General features: G+C 37.0%; 1 protein-coding gene across 1 annotated transcript; it reads right to left on the reverse strand.

The window, feature by feature from the left end:
- Window positions 1-1,953: 1,953 nt before the first annotated feature.
- On the reverse strand, window positions 1,954-9,504 carry LOC137725457 (protein SCAR3-like). Its single transcript, XM_068464144.1, has 9 exons — window positions 9,122-9,504; window positions 8,184-8,347; window positions 7,436-7,559; window positions 7,166-7,295; window positions 6,607-6,674; window positions 3,145-6,466; window positions 2,932-3,027; window positions 2,519-2,626; window positions 1,954-2,419 (listed from the first exon to the last, which is right to left on the reverse strand). Exons 1-9 carry the CDS (start codon window positions 9,274-9,276, stop codon window positions 2,369-2,371), a joined length of 4,218 nt encoding a protein of 1,405 aa, XP_068320245.1. The 5' UTR covers window positions 9,277-9,504; the 3' UTR covers window positions 1,954-2,368.
- Window positions 9,505-17,132: the final 7,628 nt, after the last annotated feature.

Here is a 17,132-nt window from a genome sequence, read left to right on the forward strand (position 1 = left end):
GTCAGATCGAGAGTCCCTTAGCATGCCCTTTTTCTTTAATAAAGGAATCTTTATTCAATTTAAATTATGCAAACAAGGAACCTCATTTCCAACACTTTTCATAACCTGCATAACGCAGACAGACAAAGTAGCACAATTCAAAAGTCCCTTTTAGTCAAAAGATTAAAGGATATGTAAAGAACAAAGTGATTTAATTGGGGGCATCTTTTTTATGGTTTGGGGTACCTCTTTTTAGGGGTAAAAATGCCTTTCTAGTGTGCCTGTAAAGAGAATAAAAAAAACATCACAAGAATAATATTGGCATTTCCTTTCTCATAGCCAATTTTGAAGTTGAAATGTTCAAATTATTCCCTTAATTAGTTCAAGGTAATTTTCATTTGACGGGCATTTACTTTGGAACTAAACAAGGTTGGAAGGTTAATCCTAGGTGGCAGATGAATGTATATAACTTGCCTCCCCCTGGCAATCCGAGAAAAACTTAGATAGAATTGACTGACCACGTTATACGTAGAATACTTCTCACAAAAATATAAAATATCAAGTGTGTTTTGTGTCCAACGCAATTTAAAAGTAGTTCTCCCAATTTAAGAGATGTCTTAATCAAGCAATTCTACTAGAGTTTTTGTTCTACACTTCCCATCAAATCACGCTTACGGTTGTTAATTTGTAATATCACATCTCTCACTTTTTAAGAGAAGAGATGTGATATGTCCTCTAATATCTAATCGCATATCACTTCTTGTTATATCTTTTTTAAATAAAGCCAATCTAGCGTGAGTTGGAAAGATTAGTATTAAGCAATGCTCGTTGCTTTGCTGTTAGGGTTTTTTAATCCGTGGCCAAGTGGCTTTAATCAAATGAAAAAGAAAGTCTTCTTTTCGTGTTTCACTTATAATATACTAAATATTGAATTCAGTGTGCCGGTTGGCTGCAGTGCCAGCCCAACACCGGATTAATTAATAAATCGTGTTCTAGAGATATTTTATATAACATATATATGTATATATATCTTACATAAAATATACATACATATATATATATATATATATATATATATTAAAGAAACTGTAGAGATATCATACAGATACGTTTTAGAAGAAAAGAAAGAAGGTAAAAAGAAAAAGGGAAAGAATGGGGGACAAAAGAAAGAAGAAGTCGTCTTTTAAAAGTCTGATGAATTGGAAACGCAGTTATATGTGTTTTTAAAATTCTGAATCCGACAGAAAATTTACAGAAAGTTGATCTCAGACTACCACCCCATCTGCATGCATGTACTCTTTCTTATTTTGTATAAAATACTCGGTACTTTTCACGTTTCAGTTTCTGTTTCTGTTTCATTTTTATTAGTCTGGTTGGTAGTAGTTTAGCTGCACACGTAGCGTTAGTTTGGTATTCCTATACTTTTTAAAAAAACTGCTTTTAACTGTAGAAATAATCAATTGTAAAATAATACGTCTAACAAATTAGGGCTTTGGGTTCTTGGCCGAATATATTAGACATTCTTTGTTCATATAATGTGATAATCAGTTGAGTGACAAGTCTTTTGCGATGTCATGTTAATTTGTGTTCAAGGTGGATCGTTAAGAGAAAAACAGTTGCGTCAACCTAAACATGACAGTTATTAATGAGGTATTTTTTCCCAAACCCAAACACGTACAATACCATTATTAAACATAATACATGGTAAGGACACGATTTACCAGTTTAACAAGCATAGGTATAAATTTTACATCATGTCATTTCGTTTTCAATTTATATAGGTTTTATCATATTATACAGTTTCTATGGATCAAATACGGATTAGCAGGTTACACGATTACATAAACAGTTTATTAATCGTGCTAAACAGGTCAAAAATTATGACGCAAACACAATTATGGCCAATGTCGTTTTAAAGTTGTGTTCTAAATTTGGCACTCACAAGAAAAAATGGTTTACTTAAACCTGATTAAGAAAGCAATTTCCCGAAATATAATCAGACAGCAACAATTTATATATTCAGGCATTTTATATAGGGTGGTGCTATCCACGCATCTTTTTTTACCTTCTACACACTTCTCTCAATTTTCAGTCGTCGGATCGAATGAAATGAAGATGATCAAAGGACAAAAATTAATATGAAGTGTGTGAAAGGTAAAAAGGTGTGTGTGGATAGGACCACCCTTTACATAAATGGTTGCCTCAAATATGTAAAGGGATCAATCAAAATTACTGCACTGGATGGATACAAGATTAGCACCTACACTTAATTACAAAAGAAACTGAAGTTATTCACATATATATAACACAGCCTCGGCCCTAGGCCAAGTTTGTGAACTCCAACCAACAAGCGGGTTGCTTTTCCCGGGATGGCATAGCCACGGTTGAATCAAGTGTCACTCCAGGTATCGTCGTCGTCACCTTCATCGCTCCCAACAGCCTGATAAGTTTTGATAAATTGTCAATTTGGTTGCTGTGATGCAAATAATGAGAACGGACAAAGGGCAACGGAAAGTAAAGAGAGCGGGAAATGGGGAACCTGGCGAATGGCGTTTGCTTTCTCTAAAATTGCAGTGACTTTGACATTGGTGGTGGGTACTGGTGTGTCGGCTGCCTTAGCTGGTACTGTGCGTCTCAGGTTGAATGACTGGAAGGACGTAAGAAGAAACGAGCACAAAGTTAGCAATACTTTCTTTGTTAGTCTACTCTAATGTGGTTCGCAAGGTCACAAAGTTAGCAAAGCCTTACTAAAAGATAAAACCAATCTATCAAGATTTAGTACAACCAGGCCTGCTCCAAGTAATAGAGCTTATATGGATCCGCAGCGGTAGAAGAGATGAGAAAAACCTCGATTTGGCACGTTTTACATATGAGTATGAAATGCTCCAGTACAAACACAAAGTGACTTGTACTTGGAAAGCAGCCAAATGACAAGAAAAAATGGTGACTCACCTTTGTTCTGATTTGTTGTAGGAAATCTTCTTTTTCGTCTATCCCTTTGCCATTTAGAGCCTGATCAGCTTCTTTCTGCCCATTCAAGTGCTGGTCCTGTTGCAGTTAGAAGAATTTGATAATCTGTCCTTTAGCAGTTTTCACTCCCCACTATTTCTATTTGAATACCTTTCATGCCTTAAAATAATAGGATTTAATCAAACAAAATGATACCTTGCGTTTCGGGTTAATGAAATCCTCATTCATTTGTTGTTGCTCTACTGGTGGCTTAGGTTGCTGGAGGGTGATAGACCCCAAAAGTTCTGCATTTAATGCATGTCGAAAACCTTCAAATGCATCTTGTTTTTCTTCTGTAACATTCGAGGGAGGTTTTGAAGCACGCCATTCCACTGGAGGAAGAGGTGGTGGTCCTGGTGTATAATCCACTGAACATCTCAAACCAGGGAGATCCTTTGGATCTGAATCATCTTTTGTTTCTTGCTGAAGTACAGGTCCCAAAGCATCGAAACTTGGAAGATCAAGTACAGGATCAGAGAGAGAATGTTCCAGACCATTCTCGGTGTGCACACTTTTACTTCCACCGTCACCATAAGTGGCATTATGGGATATTCCGCCCAGTTCTGGGGAGGTGGATATACGTTCCTCTGATGAGAATCCACATAAACCATCATACAGTCCATGTTTGTTTCTTTCTAGAGTTTCACTAGATTCCCATTGTTCAGAATTCGACTCCGAGAGTTGGCTATGACAATCATCTGATATATATGGAGATGATCTACAGAATGTGTCATCATCGGAATCAGAACCAAATTCATGCAAAGGAATAGCAGGTTCTGGGATCAACTGAAATGACTGAAACATGTCTCTTATGCTTTCATGGCTTTGATTGCCATCAGATAATTTCAGTTTGAGTATGGAAGTTTCAATGCCATCTACGGGATGGAAAGATATTTTCATATGTTCAAGTGGTGGTGACGAAGGAGATGAACCAATACCAGTTCCATGCTCAAACTGATCTCTGAAGGATGTCTCCGGAAATGCTTGGTACTCTACTCTGTGCTGCTCATTTTTCTGGTCCAGTACACCAGCATTTAAATAACTAGCAGGCTCAGATCCGTCATCGTGAGCCTGTGCAGCTTTTCTACCAAAACCATTCACAAGTAACCTACGGCCAAGCCCAAAAACCCGAGAAGAGCTTTCCTCATTCTCCTGATTCGCTTCATTGGAAGTGGATTTTCCATATGGAGCAACTGGCAACACAGTCCCAGGTTCCATCGTATCACCAAGATTACGAAGCTTTGGATACAACTCAGTGGGTGAAAATCCGTTAGGTATTTTCTTGAAAGTGATGCCATCATCTTGATTCTCCGAGCATGATATGGAACATTTAGAACTCAAATCCTTATCATTACCACCAGCATTCTCAACCAATGGACTATGTTCGCATTCGTGCTCATCAACTATAAGCTTGTAAGCATGATTTGAGAGACCAACTGTCTCAGTGTGACTTCTGTTAGCAGAATCTTGACTTATAGGACTTGGCATGGTGAAATCAGGAGGTTTTGATGGCTCAAGTCCTAATAGGCCACCATTAGTCCAGAAATTTATGGAATTATTCCTGGAAATGTCAGCAGGGGATTCTTGAGACTCGTATGAACAGCTTGTGATCTCATCCTTCACATTTGTAGTTCCAGAGCCAGAGGGTGTTGAATTATTCCTGGAAATGTCAGCAGGGGATTCTTGAGACTCGTATAAATGGCTTGTGATCTCATCCTTCACATTCGTAGTTCCAGAGCCAGAGGGTGTTGAATTATTCCTGGAAATGTCAGCAGGGGATTCTTGAGACTCACATAAACGGCTTGTGATCTCATCCTTCACATTCGTAGTTCCAGAGCCAGAGGGTGTTGAATTATTCCTGGAAATATCAGCAGGGGATTCTTGAGACTCACATAAACGGCTTATGATCTCATCCTTCACATTTGTAGTTCCAGAGCCAAAGGGTGTTGAATTATTCCTGGAAATGTCAGCAGGGGATTCTTTAGACTCACATAAACGGCTTATGGTCTCATCCTTCACATTCGTAGTTCCAGAGCCAGAGGGTGTTGAATTATTCCTGGAATTGTCAGCAGGGGTTTCTTGAGACTCACATATACGGCTTGTGATCTCATCCCTCACATTCGTAGTTCCAGAGCCAGAGGGTGTTGAATTATTCCTGGAAATGTCAGCAGGGGATTCTTGAGACTCGCATAAAGGGCTTGTGATCTCATCCTTCACATTTGCAGTTCCAGAGCCAGAGGGTGTTGAATTATTCCTGGAATCATCAGCAGGGAATTCTTGAGACTCACATAAGGGGCTTGTGATCTCATCCTTCACATTCGTAGTTCCAGAGCCAGAGGGTGTTGAATTATTCCTGGAATCGTCAGCAGGAGATTCTTGAGCCTCACATAAACTGCTTATGGTCTTGTCCTGCTCGTTAGTAGTTCCAGAGGAAGGAGATGTTGAATTGCTCCTGGAAGATGTTGAATTGCTCCTGGAAATGTCAGCAGGAGATTCTTGAGGAATATATAAACTGCTTATGGTCTTATCCTCCAAATTAGTAGTTCCGGAGCCAGAGGATGTTGAATCACCACTAACAGATTCTAACCTTAAACCATAAAAAAAGTCAGCACTATTGGTGCCTACAGTGTGGTTTGGATTAGAAGGTTCGATGTCTATCTGAGGCATCTGCTTATGTGTAGGACTCTCTGACAAGGCTGAGTTTGGCAGATCTGTCGGCACTTCTGCTTCGAAGGAAATGTAAGATGTTGAAGTATGAAATTCAAAAGTTGGAGTTTGAAGGCCTGAACAATCAAGGCTAATGTCATGCACCCCGTATGGTTCTTCGTTGCTGACAACAGAGGCGAAATGTTCAACTTCTCGTTTTGTTAGACAATCTAAATCGGTTTCAGATTCTGATTCAATGGTGTTAAGAGCATCCATGAAATTGTCTGGTTCACTTTCAATTTCATCAGTCTGGTTCCTGATCGAAATTGATTCCACAATGTTTTCATCAACAAAGAGGGCATCCATTCGCTCAACAATTCTAAAGTTACCAGCTCCAGCTTCATGTGCATCCAAGTCATCTTTTGTTGGATGTATCTCTGTAGTTTCATCTATACCATTTTGTTGACATTTTGGATCCACTATCTCTGTTTTCACATCCCAGTTAACACAAGATGAACCAGAGGTAACTTGATCCTGTAATGAACTTCCAGGAGAGTTATCACCGACCAATCCAGTTTGATCAGCAGGCGAAACAGAATAAATAGTATCATCATGTTGCACCAACTTAGAAGCAGGTGATTCCTTGGATTCATGTTCTTCGGCTTGCATGGAGGAACTTGGATGGGCAGCATACTCAATATATCCCGACTCAGTTCTTGAATCAAAAGAAATGGAATTGTCTCCCAGGTCAGATTTTAATGCCATGTCTGCTGTGGAGCCAGTTTGAGAAGATGAGCTTCGCCCATTTACAATGGGAGAAATATGTTGCATTCTGCATAGTCAGACATCTAGTATTTTAATTCCATTCAGTCAAAGATGAGAGCCATAAGTCACTTAAACATTATGAATTAATTAGAGAATTCCTCTAAGTATGTGTGTGTGTGTGTGTGTCTTTGTAAACATATAGGATACCTGCTACTGCGATTAGATGCTGATGCACCACGCAATACATCTCCATTACGTTGTGATCCTCTTTTCTTCTGTCCATTTCAACATTTTAATTAGACAAATCCCAACTGGCAGAACCATCGAGGTACTTAAGAGAGAATAATCCAATAAAGCATTGCATACAGACAGCAGAAAAACAAGCTCTCTCAAGAAGAAATTGTTAACAATGATAAAATATGCCTGCATCTATCTCTCTTAAGAAAACTTTGGAGCCCTACTCATCCACAATATTGCATATGAAAGCATAAGCAAAGTACGTTGAAATATGAAATACAAATTCTCCGCTTGGAATGGCGCACTAATGTCTAAGAGTGGGCAAAGATTTGGGATGGTTTAGGTTGCTCTCCATTCAGAACTGACCAGGTCGAGGCTTTTCAAACCCAAAACCAAACCTAACATGGGTTGGCAATAACTAGGTTGCAACTTATGCTTATTTGGGCTTTCTTTGATTCACTATCAAATAGCCACTTCTGATAATGGTTAACAGTTGCTTATCGTGTTTCCTCAAAACGTAGGTGCATACCTTGCTTCTTTGAGCTTTCCTAGATCTTCGGACTTTAACATTTTCTTCATCAAGGTTAGCTGATGCTTTTTTGAAAAAGGTTGGATCTGAATATCTCTTCAAACAAGATCCTGGGCCACCAGTATCAAATCTGAACGGTAAAGGAAAGGATTCCATCATGTGACAGTTACTTACACTACTTGTATGCTAATTAAGCTAAATAAAAAAAATTATCCATGAAATGTAAGCCAATTGAGATAAAGATAGGTAAAGAAAAGATTTCAATCATACTTGTCCAGTAAATCCAAACGTGGAGGATCCCTACATTCTTCATATGAATCCATGATAAAACGTGGCAAGTCATTGTAGATCAAATGATTTTTCTCATTTCGAATACGAGGATGCCACTCTATACCTGCAAAGCAACCGCTTTCTATTAATGATTCAATTATCAGGTTAATGACGTCACATCCATGGAATAAGCATTATAGAGTATATAACAAAACTATATCCACAATAAAGAATAGATGAAACAAGGTCAATCACGAAAGGTTTGTACAGAAGTAATCCCCTCAAAATTAACAGTCTATGTAATGCTGTCCCACGTGTAAATTTGCCGCTATGGTCAGTAGTGTTCTCCAAGGTTTCCAAGATAATTTAAATGCAAGATTGTATATGGAAAAAATAACCCACTTCTGAGAAAATTGCAGTTCTCTTGTTTACAAAACCATAAAAGAATACTTGCACTAAATATGAATCGACATAATTCTATCTTCCTAGACTTTCCCTTAAGGATGATTTTAGGTTTCGATATCTGGTCCTTTAATGGTTGTCAAAACAAACTTACAATAAAATTTGTAATGAATGTAAATGGTAGCTAAAACTAACCATAGACAATTTCCTTTTTACATCATAAAATCACCAGTATAGAAATTTATGAGAAGAGCAGTTTGCACAAGAGAGAACGACATCTGTTGATACGAGTTGTTAATAGCTGGCATATGATATACAGACATAGAGGTAGAAACAAAAGCCGTACCACCGGTGTAAGCAAAATGTATGTGACTTGTTTGAGCAAGTACAGCCTTCTCGAGGGAAGGAAGTGCAGCTTCAATGTGTTGCACACGAACCATCAGTTTATGGCTTCTAGAAGATGTTGTCATCACTTGCTCTTGCAAGCCATGAAAGACCTCTGCTGCAAACCTACATATTTTAAGTTACTTTAGTACTGTTAACAACAGTTGTTATAAAACAATAATCACTATCTTCAACCTATTGCGTTATACATTTCAAACTTGATCACCTATATCAAAGGTCCAAATTTTTGCTTCACAGGAACTGAAATACGGGTCCACTACTCTAAAAATATGAACATCCAAATGTCCCCAAACAGGCCACAAAGTAAAATTCATTGGCAACTGGCAACTAAGTTTCTTTGACCATGATAAATTGTTACATTTTACCAACAGGAGCTACCACGAAATCTAGTAGCACCCCAAAATGACATTATGTTGAAAGTAGCTGCAACACAAAGCTACCATATTTTGCAATGATTTAAACACCATAACCCCAGAAAACTACAAAGATTCAGGATCCAGAGCTTTTCCAGAAACCGTCAAGTGCCTTAGGAAAGTGATAACTCATGCACCCCAATCCCCATATAGCGCAGTGAGGCATAATACTTAAACAGCAAGGAAAAACAACAAACATCCAACTTATAATCCCACAACGTTTAATCTAAAAGAAAATGCAATTACCAATGATTTGTCAGCTAATTTCAAAAAATAATAACCATTAAGCAAAACCCAATTTGCCAAATTACAAAAGTTACCAAATTGCATTCACTTCAACCCCAAAAGATGTAAACTTTAGAGTGAATGAGCTGAACCCAGATGGAGAAACAGGCAGAAAACGGAAGAAAATGCAAAAGGGTAGCAAGAAATGAACTGCCTGAGTAAAATTGGAAGGCACACTTACTCGGCAAGATCCCCCAATTGGCGCAAGATCCCGACGAGGCCAGAGACGGCGACGCCGTCGAGCACAGCTTTGGGATCTTCTCTGTTCACCTCCTTGTACAGCTGAGGCTGCCCCAAGCTGTACTCGTTCCGCACCTGAAACCTCACCAGCGGCATCTTTTACTTCTTTCTGAGCTGATTTTCTCTTTCTCCTCAGAAAATCCGACCAAATGGTTTCATAGCGACAAAACAAGCTTCAAGCTTTACAAAGAACAATTTGCAATGAATGAAGGAATGTAATGGAGAGAGAGAGTAGGTGGAGAGATTGGAGCAGCTTAACTGCCGAGAGAGAGAGAGAGAGAGAGAGAGAGAGAGAGAGAGACTGTGATTTGTGAGTGTGCGAGTGTTTTTGTGTCGTTCGGAAATGAGAAAGGGAGAGGCGACATTGCCAACCCTGCAAGCCATTCTTTGGGTACAACGGACAAATCATTGTGTTCGCAGAGGGTCGAACTACCTAAACTGACCTTATATCTTTATATAATTAGGCGGTGACTTGACCTTTGAGAACTCGGATGCGATTCAAAAGAATAAGGGTAAAAGTGGAATTTCGATTGGGTTTTTCTGGTTTTGTATCATTTTCAATTCTGGCTACAAAAAAATTGTGTGATGGGAGGGTGGCTGGGGATATGAACGTGATATTTCCAAATGTGGATTGAATGGGCGGCAAATTAGGATTAAATGCTAATTATCTCAATTATAAGTTGTACTGTCCACAAAATTAATGATGAAATGGACTGCTGCACTTGCCATATTCACACTATTGAGTCATTAATATGAACCACAGGGTGGTCAAATTCTAGGCTTCATCATTTTTTTAATTCGATTTTTGACATTGGTAAATCACACGATGGTGGTTAAAAGATGGTTGAAATGTCTCTGTTACTCTTTCCGACCTCTAAAAGAGTGGATTGTTGCGACGAAACCATTAGCTAATCCATTTTGAGAAAATAAACATTAACATGAGTTCATGAGTTATAGATCACTCGTTACAAAAGATTATTACAAAAAGAAAACTAATGAAAGTGGTTTGAAAACTTTGAGTTTTAACGATAAGAACAAAATAAAGAGTAAAGTGAATAGTATCATAATTAACTTTTTAGTGTGAAAATATGGTTTTTCGTTAAAGTAAACAGTACCAAGAGTTTTTCGTTAAAATTCCCAACAAATTTGGTGGTTAAATTCAGTAATGTATTTCTTGCATTGATGTCCTCTAGAACCTTCTCACTAATTTTCGAGTTTGTTAGCAACAACAGTCGCCCAATCACCCCAAGGCAGTTATGCATGTGACAACTGCCAATCTGTCACTAAACACTCTCTTTGCAACTTTACAGTGGCTAAAAAAACATAGGGTATATTTTTTTACATTCAGTGATATTCTAATCTAATCTATTACAATTAGTAGGATTTAGAATTTCTATACAAAGAGAAAAACACACTAACTTAATCAACTTGAGCACATTCAATTAGCCCAGAAGGATTCTCGCAGGATCCTCTTTATGAGGATCTTTCAATCACATCCGTTTATCGTACATCGTACATCAGAAATCATTGTAAATTGTTTTATTTAAAAATTGAATATAAACAGTTTGACAAAAACTGACCACACGATATATGATGAACATAGGTGATTGGAAGATTCCCGAAATCCTCACAAAAAGAATCCGATTCTCTCTCCAAATCGCTACACCAACTAGATTTTTTGTTTCTCCTTGTTTTTATGCTTATAATCGACCTAACTCTTTGTCCTTGGTACCCTAGAAATTATTTGTGCCTTTAATAATTGCTGATCAAAGTTTATATTTTCCTTTTTTTCATGTTCCCTTTAACAAGTGATGAGATGACCTAAGATTCTCATCCAAATAATAAATGAACAAACATTTAGGTCCCCATCTTCTGTCAGTCAGTGGGGTTGACTCGTCTCCTCTCAAATTTGGTGTGGTATTGACCTTCAGTCAGCAACCCCAGAATCTTAGTTAGCTTCCACTCCACCCCCAAAATAATGTAACGAATTGAAGATTTTTGTAGAGAGAGAGAATTTGGTGTAATCTATATTATCTCATCACCTCAAATTTGGTGTGGGATCGACCTTCAATCAGCAACCCAGAATCTTAGTTAGCTTGCACTCCACCCCCCCAAAAAAATAATGTAACAAATTGCAGATTTTATTATTCAAAAACCATTTTATATTTATATTTTTATGAGTATTTTAATATGAAGTTATGATCCCGAGTCCTTGTACATCGCAGGTCATACCTAACCTAAAATATAAATGAGATCACGAGAGTTAAATTATATTTGAAGTGAAATAAATACAGATTACTACTACGGCACTGTCACCAAAGATAGTAGCAGCTTCGTGGCGGGGCTTCCACGCTACCGCCGTGAATAACCACCACCAACATCGGTTGCCGTTTTAGTGCAATGCTTATAGGATGAGCAGCGTGGCAGACCGAGTAGATCATTGATTCCAAAACATGCTTGCTATGATGTAGTACTTTAGGCAAGTATTTGCATAATAATTAATTAGGAATAAAAAAGAAAAAGTAAAAGCCGGATATACTGCATGATTAGAGCCGTTGCTAAGAGAGAATTATTTTCTTATTACAAATGATAAAATAAGGTTGATAATTCAATTATATTAAAGAGAAATTTGTAATAATGATTCTTTAATTCTAATTTAATCGGAGCAATGATTTCTTGACTAAAAATCCGTAACTATGTTATGTTAACTCATTAATACATGCACTTATGATTATTTTTGTTAACTCCGTCAAAATGAGCCATATTGGAAAAACCATTGCTACAATTGTGTTAAAGTTGTAGGATTATTGCTCCAATTAGGTTAAAGTTGATGAACCATTTCTCTAATTGGGTTAAAGTTGAGGGACCATTGCTACAAATTTCTTATTTGGTTTTCTATATTTGTCCCTCGATTCAACCTTACGTGCGTGATAGATGACTCATTTTGACGTAAGTTCTAACAGAGTTATCGAAAAAAACTATAACTGTATGTTTTGATGAGTTAAGAGATCAATGATCATGAATTTTTAATTGAGAGACAATTGATATAATTTCCTCCGGATGCCCAAAAACAATTTATGGTGATTTGCAGGTGACTCCTTTTACAAAAAGGAAAAACAGAGGAAGGAAGTGGACTGTTTTGTTTGTATATGATGACCATATGGGACTACATGCAGGACTGTATGAGGTCTGCTGCATACCCATGGGAGTGAAATTTTAAATTTGATGGTCCATACTTCATATGGACCTAGAACTTGCCAACCCCACCATGAATCATAGAGATTTTTCAGTGTATTCTAAACACGGAGTGGTTTTAAGCTAACAAGAAAATGTTGTCTTTCGACGAGTGCAAATTGTTCTTGTTCACATGTCGATAACAATATCCTTCTAATTTTTAGCTCGTGAACTCTTCTAATAGTTACTCCCGTCTTTCAATTTAACTTCGAGTTATAGTATTGATCTTTCCTAATCGTTTAAAAAAATGCAACTCAAGGTATAATTCAAGAACGGATCCAGTAGTGTTTGTAATATATTGAGGTAGGTAGCAAAGGTTTGTACTGGGACAGCCTGGTGCCGATCCCATCTTTGTTTCAATAAGTTCATCTTGTCAGCATTCAGCTTTGTATGGACTGCAGATTGCAGAGTTGGTGGTATAAATATTTGCAATTAAGGGTTCTGGGTCCTCTATCCGTCACACGTGTATGTACACACGTTTATGACCAGTCTAAAGATGCCCTGCTCACATGCATGAATCATGGTCATCGTCAATGAACAAGTTTTTTACTCTAAAGTTCTAAACTCAAAGTTTCAAAGTTGTTTAATTTTTTTAACAATCGATACTTGTACATGAAAAGATATGGAATAAATTAGTATTGAATTTGTCAAACATAAAATTTGAACTTTTGAAATCAGGACCGCTCGGAGCCCGAGAAACAAGCATGTGAAGGTCCTTTAAGGACCCTCTGAATGTATGCTAAGCATATACGGGAAGCACGCAGCAGGTTGCATTGACAACACTCGACAAATGCTTTTTATAGCACTCATCAAATTGATTTGTCAAATGTCGATATTTGTTGACATATGCGCAACACGGTTAGACTAACGACGACAAACCTACTAAGTATTCGTTGAAATGCTTCCGTGAATAAACTAAAATTTGTTTGCGCACTTCGCTATGTTTCTATAAAAAAAACTTGGACCTTAACATTGGGACCCCCAAGGTTCAAATCTTGAATCCGACATTGCCTCTCACTTACAAGTAAGAATGAATATCACTACACCGCAGTACTAAGTGATATTTTTCTCTTAGATGTTGAGAAAAGCTAGAATATATATACTTTTAAATAAAGAGTGATATTAACATGGCAAAGCCCAAAGAGAACATGGAACAAAAAGCAGGCAGAAAGAAACTCCCAAAGCACCCACAAACGAAAGGGACAAGAAACCCAAAACAAGGCCTAACCCACGCAGGAAGACGACAAGAAAGCATAAGGAGCAGCAACATTCTAGTTATGGAGGACCATCATGTTAATGGTGGAGGGCTTAACATGCAAAGTACACAGCTAACATCGGATCATATTAGTGATCGACTGAAGAAGAGCAGCAAGAGTTTTTCTACAATTATTGAACATGCGGTTATTTCATTTACATCATATGCAATAGACAATTACTGAAAAAGAGAGCTTTCTAACCACCATGGGAAGGAATTTCCCCCACCAATGGGCTGCCACAGAGTCCATAAAAGAAGGCCATGGAGGATGAAGCCAATGAACCCCAAACCTCATCAACACATGCTGCCATAGGCCTTCGGTAAAAAGGCATTCAAAGAAGAGGTGGGAGTGACTATATTTTGAAATTTATTTGGTGCGACAAATTTATAGGATGCAAATAAAATTAACTTTGAAACAGATATGTGTGGGCACACACAGTGCTATGTGTGGCTATCCATTTCAGAATTGGGCCGGCAAGTACTCTCCTTCCTTTGTTTTATGATCAATTTAGGAAGTTTGGTGGCTCCATATGTATCGGGGACACAAAACCACATTGCCTCTTTTACTGTGAAACTTAACTGAAACCAAGCCAAACCGTGTTAATGTGGTAAGTTTCCGGTTTGACAAAATCATTACCGACATGATCGATTTAAGCTCTAAAACCGACTCCAACAGAGTCATTTCTAATGGAAAATTCCTGCGTACGATCGTTGTGTCACATTACTTATCTACTTAAGACATAAAAAATTTAAATTTGAGCCACCAAAATGGACCCAACTTGAGATTAGGGTTGAGTTTGGTTCCATTCGATTCGGTTTTTAGCCAAAATTGAAAACCAAATCAAAATTACTATTCGGTTTAGTTTTTAAAATTTACTAAGGGAAACTGAATTATTCGGTTCCATTTTTTTGGTTCAGTCTAGTTCGTTTCCCTTTTTTTTTCTTTTTTTTTTCAGTTTTTATTTTATTTATTTTGTTAACGTAGAAATTGGAGGGAATGAAGAAAATAATATATGGAATAATGTTTTCAACATATTTGAGCCTGAAGTTGGGTTTACCTAATCTTTGGTTGAATTACCCAAATGTTTGACTTGGAATTGGCTTGAAAATTGTTAAATCTCATTCAGTTCAATTCGGTTTATGAACCACCAAAACCAAAAACTGAACCAATAATTTTTTACTCAGTCTGGGTTATTTAGTTTCATTTTGATTTTCGATTGGTTCGGGATTTTTAGGACGGTGCTATATCCACACTCCTTTTTATCTCCTAAAAATCCCTCTCAATTGTCGATTATCAGATCGAATGAATTGAAGAAAATAAAAAAAAATAAAAATTAACAAGATGTGTGGATAACACTACACTTAAATATTTGGTTCGATTTTTTTCAATTTTTTTATTTTTCGAGCCCAGCCCTATGTGAGATCCTTGCAGAGAGCCTCCTCGTGTGTATCCTGTGCCTCCTTGGGATTGAGAGACCAACAAGTGTGACTAAGAAAACAAGGTTATTAATGGGCCTCCAATACCGAGCCTGCTCTCAATCTTAGGGTTGGCCCAAAATATTTTGGATCGGGTGGCAAACAATCGGGTAAATAAACTGACAGGTTAAAGTCAAACTCAAATTTTTAGGGTTTTGACCAGGAAGTACAATCATAGAGAAATTGGACAAGCAAATGGGGCCAACCACGTGTCCATGCTGTAAGGAAATTAAAAGCGAAAAAATGGTAATAATTTGTTTGGTCGCAACCAAAAGCCACTCATTTTTACGGGTACATTTTTGCTCGTTACATTATTTATTATTATTAGATGAGTTTAAAATTTAAAATTTCTGTATGCCAACTATATAAATTTTAAAATTTAAACTCATTTAACAATAATAAATTAGATGATGAACATTACAGTGACTTTTAACTAGTAATGTAAGCATTTGAAAAAAAAAAAAAAAAATTGGTAATATAAGCAAGCAAGCATCTACCTACCCCTAAGTTGATTTTGCTTGTCTTATAAAGCAACTGAGATTCAGTGCAAATGCAATACGAGCATAACCCACTTTCCTTCTTTCCATTTAAGGTGACCCTCCTGCGCTGCGATTCACTATGCATCACACAAGTTTGATTGTACAACTAATTCTAAAAAAATAGAGAAAAAACATAGAAAGGTTTGATTCTACCAAATGTAAGGTAAGGTAAAGGGTTGTTCTCATTTTGACATTCCCTTCCAATACTAATATGCTTATCATTACAGGACATGTGAGTGAGATTTGCAAATAACTATCTAAAAAGTATCATGTACACATCCCTTTTATAACCTTTGAATGCTCATGTAGATGCATTTCTATTCTTTCCTATCTAACTAATTGCGATTCATTTCTTCATCACTTTGTCTAAATCCCTTGGAATTTGGAAGTTCTTCAACCAAACATACACTTGTGGCGTGTTCAAAATCTTCAGATAAGGGACTGCACAAATTAGATAGAGAAGTTTGAAAACAAGATGCATTATATATTTTTACAGAATCTATCATTTAAAAGTTATTTGTTTAGTGCATTAGTAGTGTTGAGTAGTAACTTTGTAATGCTTGAGTATTTACTGCATTTTTAACAATTGAATCTAAAGTTCCTCGGTACTTTGAAGTTCTTTGGTACTTTGAAGTTCTTCATCCAAACTTCGTATTAAGCTCATCAAGTTTACTTTGTATGAAGTCGATCAAGACTCAAAAGTCGAAAGTGTATTAAAATGCATTCAACTCAAAACTAAATAATAGTGGGTGGAGAGGTGCAAAATTGTTTAAACTATTAGGCAAGCAGGCTTTAGTTATTCGATGTAAAATTCACACTCTCAGTCGAGAGGGACTTACTATAATGGTTAATAGCGTGGCCTTAATTAGTGTAACCAATCCTTCATATTAGAGGGAGAAGTATTGTACCAAGCATAAGTTAACTTAGGGTTCGTTTTGTACCAATCTCATTTTTAGTTTTTAGTTTTCATTTTTTAGCTAGCTAAAGTAAAAACATTTTGAAGAAATGAGAGAGAAAGAACTAAAAGAAGAGAATGGAGGATAGACAAACCCGGAAGATGCATGAAACAAAAACTTAAAGTAAAAATCATTTCAAGTTGCTTTTAGTTTTTAATTGAGATAGAGCTTGATAGATCTGAGAGAGAGAACACGCGTCCACCATCACCATCACGCGTCCACCATCACCAACACGCGTACACCAAGGGTGAAATTGTAAATCCACTATGCAACACAAAAAAGAAGTTGGGCATGGCCAGTAATTGAAGGTCAATTCCGTCAAAAATACTGTTCACCAACAATGTTTTTGAATAGTTTATAATTTTTATTATGTATAATATTTCATTACAATTGCTTTTTACTCCATTATCTTTCCTCTTATTATTTTCTCTATGTAAATTTATCTCATATTTAGTTAAAAGACCGAATATTAAAAATAAAATGGTTGCTAAA

This window comes from Pyrus communis, chromosome 2 (genome assembly GCF_963583255.1).
Source record: "Pyrus communis chromosome 2, drPyrComm1.1, whole genome shotgun sequence".
NCBI lineage: Eukaryota > Viridiplantae > Streptophyta > Magnoliopsida > Rosales > Rosaceae > Pyrus > Pyrus communis.

Bases quoted from the DNA above. Each gene is read 5' to 3' on its own strand.
- LOC137725457 (XM_068464144.1), bottom strand. From the start codon at position 9,276: ATGCCGCTGGTGAGGTTTCAGGTGCGGAACGAGTACAGCTTGGGGCAG. The intron at 7,296-7,435 runs GTATGATTGAAA...TTTACCGTTCAG, and splicing joins CGTTTGGATTTACTGGACAA to ATTTGATACTGGTGGCCCAG. The intron at 3,028-3,144 runs GTATCATTTTGT...TAACTGCAACAG, and splicing joins TCATTAACCCGAAACGCAAG to GACCAGCACTTGAATGGGCA.